The sequence below is a fragment of the Sphaeramia orbicularis genome, chromosome 6 (assembly GCF_902148855.1).
Source record: "Sphaeramia orbicularis chromosome 6, fSphaOr1.1, whole genome shotgun sequence".
NCBI lineage: Eukaryota > Metazoa > Chordata > Actinopteri > Kurtiformes > Apogonidae > Sphaeramia > Sphaeramia orbicularis.
Genome location: NC_043962.1, coordinates 48,189,205 through 48,196,593, shown reverse-complemented (window position 1 = coordinate 48,196,593; position 7,389 = coordinate 48,189,205). Strand labels below are relative to the sequence as shown.

The window sequence follows — 7,389 nt, the reverse complement described above, 5'->3', positions numbered from 1 at the left end:
TGTGATGCATAGTGTTCTTGACTCCCATTCCACTTGAATTCCATGAGCTACAAGATTCCCCATACTCATTTCACAAAAACTTTCCCTCCTAGAATTTTCTTTGAAGCCTCAAGGCACTGCCTGAAGGAAAACATTCACTTCGATATTTGAGGATATTTTGGTAAAACTTTGCCGTATAGATCAACACTGCATCCCAAAGCATCAAAAATATTTGTTGCAGCATCTTAAACATCCCGTCAGATTGTATTCAAAGTGTTCAAATATACATACCACACTCTAAGTGTCTGTTATATATTCCACAGAATTTCTCATTCAGTATGAGGACTCACTTCATCACAGAGGTCACTGGCATAATCTCACTGAAGTCCCCGGAACCAAAACTACAGCTCACCTGAAACTGTCGCCCTACGCCCAGTACACTTTCAGAGTCATGGCCCTTAATGCTGTGGGTTACAGCCGCCCAAGCTTCCCCTCCAGAGTGTACAAGACAGAACCTGCAGGTATTGGACTGAGCTGATTCTCTGGCTGTTACTGACTTTAATCAATGCAAAAGCAATCACTAAATCAGTTAGAAATCATATGTGTTGTTCTTGTTGGAGCTGCATGTTACATGGAAGACATTAAGTTGAGAACATTTTCATTGTAATAACGCTTCACTTTGTCCTTACTAATTTATTCTTCAGCTCCTGATGAGAACCCAACAGGTGTACAGGGATTTGGAACAGAACATAACAATCTTGTAATCTCATGGAAGGTAATAAAGCAAAATTTGCTAATTTCCTGCAGCATTTAGTGTCAAGGGAGACCCATGGAATATAAAGTGTCACTGTATTATGAAGAGCTGTTCTGTTATTAACTAGCCTCACAAGTCTCCATTTTAAACTCTTGTTATATTCACTGCAGTTCACTTAAATTCAATCACTAACACCATTCTCAGTGATGTTTTGCAGAAATACAAGATTAGTTTAATGTCAAAATTTCTCCCCTGCAGCCACTATCAGGCCTCCAGTCCAATGGTCCAGGACTGCACTACAGAGTGATGTGGAGGCAAAAGTTTCTGGACAGCGAGTGGACCTCAGTGACTGTGGCTAACAACTCCAAGTTTGTGGTGTCTGGAACGCCCACGTTTGTTCCATATGAGCTAAAAGTTCAGGCTGTGAACGACTATGGAGCAGGACCTGAGCCTGTTATTGCCCACGGATACTCAGGAGAAGACTGTGAGTTCCACAGACTCCTGAGACCTTTACAAAGCCTGGGGTAAAGCATTTGGCTGAGTCTCAATAACATTTACTCATGTTGTGTTGTGCTCCCTCTGTATTGTGCAGTGCCAGTAGCAGCTCCAGAAAATGTGCAGGCCATGATTCTGAACAGCACTCTGGCAGAGGTGCACTGGGACCCGGTTCCTGCTAAATTAATAAGAGGACATCTGAAAGGATATAAGGTACAGTACAAAAAAACCACACGCAATTTGAGCAGCAACACACACAACTCCGTAATATTTACTGCACGCTAATTATGTCCTTTAGGTGTACTACTGGAGAGAGCGCAGCCTCCACAAACACAATCCCCATCACGTAGAAAAGCAGATCCTGACCTTCAGCGGGAACCACACCCGGGGCATGTTACCTGGTCTGCATGCCTTCAGTCTGTACTCATTCAATGTCAGAGTCTATAACGGCAAAGGAGAAGGCCCCGCCAGCCCAACCCAGAAGTTTGAGACACCAGAGGGAGGTAGGAGAAAGAACTCTCTGTTCATGGTTTTGTCCTTTCTAGAATAAAATATGGGAGTAGAAGTTTACCAACTGACTGATTAACCAATAAGTTGAAGAAGAAGCATCAGGATTTGGAAATACACATCTTCTTCCCGTAGCTCTGTCTTATATGTCCAAAGCAAAAGATTAAATACGGTTGCAGAAAAAATTATTTGACCACCCCTTGTTTTCTTCAATTTCTTGTTCACTTTAATGCTTGGTACAACTAAAGGTAAATTTGTTTGGACAAATATAATGATAACAACAGAAATAGCTCATAAGAGTTTAATTTCAGAGCTGATATCTTGTCATTTTCCATGTTTTCTTGACAATAACCAAAATCACTTAAATTCTAACATCAATAGCTATAGCATTGTACTGCCAAAAACAGTGCTTCTGGGCATTCCATGTATTCTTTTCTGTCTGTTTTAGTCACATGATACACACAAGAGTTAGTACTTGATTGCATGACCATTGTTTTTGATGACTTTTAATGGTCTTATAATTTTTTCTGGGACTGTATACCTAATGCTGTTTCATGCTTATTTGAAAAAGTAAAGATGAAGGAGAAATATAAGCGATATGAAGGTGTCCGTCTTATTTGTGTGATACAAATAAGAGCTGTAGAAACAAAAACGATTCAACTGTAACAGAAATCAGGAATTACAGCTCTGTCATGTATTTCACTGTCCAAAAAAACATCATTTTGTTTTTTATACCATTTTTTTGTAAACAGTTTCTTATTTTTATTATATCCCGAAGGTAATTATTTAATTTTTGCAACACCAAAAATCCCACATTATAGCTTAAAATGAATCTCCAACTATTTTTAGTGAAGGAAAATATCACATTTTTTCTGATTTCCAGTTTCTATATTGTTTTTTTCACTCCTAGGTGGCAGCAAACTTTTTACTAAGCCAATATCTTTGGGGTTTGGTCCAAGAACAAGACATTTGAGTACATCATGTTGGACCCTTAGAAAGATTTATCACCAAACAATGAATTGATTCAGTGAGAAAGCAACTGACAGATTAGACAACAAAAATATGTAAAACTAATCATTAGTTGCAGGAGCTGGGTGATATTGACAAAAAAATCATATATCTTGATGTATTTTCCTGAATGGTCATTTTGTTTTTCTGAAGTTTGCAAAGTTCTCAGTTTCAAGCCAAAGCCATGATGAACACAAAAACACTGACTTGACTAGAGTCAAATATGTTACACAAACCTGGTTAAATTGGAGGAACTAGACACTTCTAATGCATACCCACAGCAAAGAATCACTATAAACAGAGACTCTATAGCCTATAAATGTTTATTCTGCAAAAAAAACCCCAAAAAACTATGAATGCAACGCTGTATGCAAAATGTACCCATTTAGAACATGTCAGTTTGTAAGAGGGACGGAGCCAAAAGACAAAAAAACTGAAACAACAAAGCAGGTGTTCATGTTAATGTGAGAGTTTTAGTACATCCCTCATATATACAGAGGATATTATATATAGATACAGTAGTTAGTAGTAGGATAAATAAATCAATAAATAAGGTACATTTAAACATTCTAAAAAAAGGATCTTGATGAGACAAAGTATCTTAAATCTTGAGTTTCACCTTCTTTCTTCTATAAATAATACCCTCTTTTATGTGCAGTTCCTAGTGCTCCTTCCTCCCTTGTTATCACCAACTCCAACCTGGACTCCCTAACACTCGAATGGAATCCTCCTCATGACCGGAATGGACGTCTTACAGGCTACACCCTCAAATATCAGCCAGGTGAGGCCTTTTCTTAAACAATAAGTCATCAAATATGTCATAGTACTGGGCTTCACTGAACATTTTTACTGTTGCCTAGAGTTTAGTTTCACCTTTCGTCACATAGTTTGTAGTTTTCATGTTTCATCCTGTTCAGTTTTTTAGACACAGGGCATAAAAATATAGTTAATAGTTAGTCCAAGTGCATTTAAAACAAACTATATTCAATTAAAAAACAAATTAACAAATAAACTTTTGTCACTCCTGCTTTCTACTCCTGAACCCACCATCTCTGTGCTCTTCAACACTTTCACTTCCACCTTTGTCATTATTGACACTTAAACTCCATCTACAACCCTTCTGTTCTCATATCTCTACTCAACTTACCTCACTGCTTCCCAACTTCAACCCCATCCCATCATTCTATCGCTCCATTTCCGTGTCATCCATCCTCCATCATTATAGTCAATAACTCCAATGAGCTGGGCCCAGTGGAGGAGTTGGCCTTGCCCGCCAACGAGACCTCAGTCACTTTGCTCAACCTCAAGTACAGCACACGCTACAAGTTTTATTTGAATGCCAAAACAGTCAGGGGAGCAGGCCCAGCCATTTCACAGGAAGCTGTCACCATCATGGATGAAGGTAAGTCACTGAATGCAGAACATGACCTGCACAGCATGCATGCTCCTTCCCTTTGACTGATAAATGAGGAATTCCACTTTTAATCAGTCATACCAGAGATCATGTATTTATGTGATATTTAAGTCCGAAACACCATTGCGCCATGCTGTATTTAATCAAATGTTTTTTCTATCTATTTTTCATTAGTATTCTCAAAATGAATTTTTACAATGAGGAACATTCCTCTTAAAAGGGCTGTATGTAGTATTTCCACTATAACATTTAAAGGAAGGCCTAAAATTATTGTCACCATTTAGAATAAAGAATTCACAAACAGATCAGGGGATGTATGGGAGACTAAATCGCATGCTAAACTGTGACAGTTCTAACCTTGTTTGAATGATTCCAAACAGATCTTTAGTGCAGCTATTGACAACACAAACCATACAGAGAATTGAGGTGATTTGTGATTTTACTGTGGCTGATTTCTATCTAAAAACAGATCTAAGTTAACAGAGCTGTAATGTAAACTATCAGCTGATGCAGCACATCAAGATTGTAAGACACTGTCAGTTTGACCAACTGTGAAAATAAGCGTCTGAGTTTTAATTTGAAGAAGAAAACTTGATGATACCACAGATGTGTGTAAACACTGAGCTTTATACTTTGCTCAGTGAGCAATACAGTCTGTGGATACATAGTGTTGATTCATTGGTGGTTTTGGTCCAAAGAGTGTTCTAGTGTAGGATTTCCACCTGCTGTCAAGAATTTAGAATATCAGTACTACATAGAACCTCTTTAAGACAAAAATCTTTATTATAAAGCATGGGCTATTGTGTGTTTCTTCTGTAAATTAATTCAGGATCAACTAGTGGATTATTTTACATTATTTGAAAGTAATGATACATTTTTGGAAACTTCAGACCTCCAGAAACTTTTTTCATGTTTTTTAATATATTGAGCTTTGGGAATAATTATTTGACTACCTTAAATTTTTCTGTGTAAAAGCCTTTAAATAACCTGATGATTTGACTAGGGTGCATTATAGATTGGACTGTTTCATTGGAAAAAGGTTATGTGGTCTGATGAGTCCAGATTGAACCTCTTCCAGGGTGATGGACACATCAGGGTGAGAAGAGAGGTGGATGAAGTATTTACTCATCATGCTTAGTGTCTACAGTACAAGCCTGTGGGGGCAGTGTTATGATCAGCAATGTTCTGTGAAAAATGCTGAAAAATAAATGTTGACATTGCATCAGCTTATCACAACAAAATACAGTGATATGTGTATATTGAGTAAGTTATGTATAAAAACACTACACCACACCACATATAGAAAAGCAAAGTTTCAATACTAAATGACCAAAAACAGTTTTGTAACACCATCATTATGTGCATAATCCTCAAAGACCAGACTCAAACTGTAAAATAACTGCTGAACCTCTAATTATATCAATGTGCCTCGTAAAGTCAGGTGAAATGGAGTTTACCTGCTTTTAGCCTCATTTGGATCTTTAGATGCCGATAGCAATAGCATAGCAAATGTGAATAATGATGAAAAAATATTTGTGTCACTGTTTGCATTTGTTCAATTGAAAACTCTTTTTGGGCAAATGTACATGAGCAGTTAATGGATATGAAAAAATACCCTGAAAACCCACAATAATATTTGAATAGAAGGATTTAAGTTGCCTTTTGTGGACAAAAAAATCATTTTGGAGCTAAAAACATGACTAAATAAAAAAACTAAAACTTCCTGAGATTCTGTCAGAGTTCACAACAAAAACAACAACAGAATAAATATGAATGGAATATGAATGAAAAATGAGAGGCAGACATCCAAAACCTCTGGATTTGAGGGTTAAGGCAGTTCAAAAGAAATTATAACTCAACTAAGAAGCGAAATGCATGATGATTATGATTCGATGCACATTTTGGGTCGTCATGAAGAGTCATTGTAAAGAGACTAGGAATCATCAAAACAGCTGTTTATTACAGACTGCAGAGGAACAAACTGAAGAACAAAAATCAATAAAGAAAAAAGAAAGAAGCACAAAATTATTTCAAGACCACATCACAGTAGTCTAATAATTATTTCCAAAGCTGGATTTTGTCCATTTCAGTGGATGTGAATAACTCTGCGAATGTCAACTATTAAGATATTGTCTTGAGGGATCTGAATATTTTTATTGGTTCATAGTTCATCTTAGTTCTTACTTCATTAACTAATTCCAGATCCTTGAATGTGAGAATGCATGGTTTTTAATAATATTTCTGCAAAATGTGACTGAACTGCTTCAGGGTTTTTCTCTATTGGTAGAAGAAAGAATTGTTTTGCTAACATGTCACTGTTTATTAAAACTGTAACCAAGTACTTAATCTGTCCTGCGAATACTTGTTGCAGTCCTGCTGCTATGGTACCATGTGTTTGCAAATTGTGTCTCATCAGTCTTTCATAGTACACTGTACAGTGTGTATACATTACATGTGTAGTGGAACATGAGTGTGATCCATTTGCACTGATACATGATGAGCTGTGTTGTTTTGATACATCCAGTGCCATGGAGGGGGAAGAATGTGCCAAAGTGACCCCTGTCTTGTTGTTTCTCTGTGCCCTCTTTCTCTTTACAAGCTCTAATATCACAGTTTGACGTAAATGTGGGCGCAGGTACCAGTGATGTTGAGAGTGCTGCATGTTTAACAGATATAGCCATAGCTTCAAAAACCCACTGCGAGCATGCATTTTTCATCTTTAAACAATTTCCCCTTTGCCTCTATCATACTCTGCGGCCTTCCGCTGAGTTCAAAGCTGGGAAAGTTCAAAGCCACACAGATAAAGACGCCATGTGACATGTGCCTTTTAATGTTGTGTGATAAGACTAGATGAGTCTTTTCAAAGTCCTCAGCTGCAGTTTTCGTTTTCTTTTGCTGTGCCTTTGGCGATTTCGACCCACTCGTTCACTTTTTTCCATGGTGGCTGCTGGCGAGGCTTTGCATGGCATTCCAATGAACTGTGTGCACTGTGTATAATGACTTCAGTGTCTGTGGTGTTTGTGCTTGTGGAAAATTTTTGCGTCTCTTTGTGTGTCTTGTGTGGTGCAGTCTTTACCCTTCTTCATGTTGTTTACAGGAAACACCCAAACCTCTCATCCCATTGCACGGCCCTTTCCACATCATCCGACCCACAAGGGTACTGATACCGCTGTGATGTCTGTGTTTGTACCTGAATACAATTATATGATCAGTTTAGTGTGTTCTTACATGT

General features: G+C 37.7%; 1 protein-coding gene across 22 annotated transcripts in view; it reads left to right on the top strand.

Moving 5' to 3' along the window:
• The window catches only part of LOC115421065 (neuronal cell adhesion molecule-like), an 86,198-nt gene that overhangs the window by 69,682 nt on the left and 9,127 nt on the right, over window positions 1-7,389 (top strand). For 10 of the 22 annotated variants that reach the window (XM_030136746.1, XM_030136754.1, XM_030136749.1 and 7 more), the window contains 9 exons: window positions 303-500; window positions 684-754; window positions 992-1,217; window positions 1,326-1,441; window positions 1,527-1,731; window positions 3,402-3,524; window positions 3,969-4,145; window positions 6,757-6,792; window positions 7,255-7,314. In XM_030136746.1, coding sequence (XP_029992606.1) covers window positions 303-500; window positions 684-754; window positions 992-1,217; window positions 1,326-1,441; window positions 1,527-1,731; window positions 3,402-3,524; window positions 3,969-4,145; window positions 6,757-6,792; window positions 7,255-7,314 — 1,212 coding nt within the window. The remainder of the gene's footprint in view (window positions 1-302; window positions 501-683; window positions 755-991; window positions 1,218-1,325; window positions 1,442-1,526; window positions 1,732-3,401; window positions 3,525-3,968; window positions 4,146-6,756; window positions 6,793-7,254; window positions 7,315-7,389) is intronic. The other 12 variants (XM_030136763.1, XM_030136753.1, XM_030136756.1 and 9 more) reach the window with 3 other exon arrangements.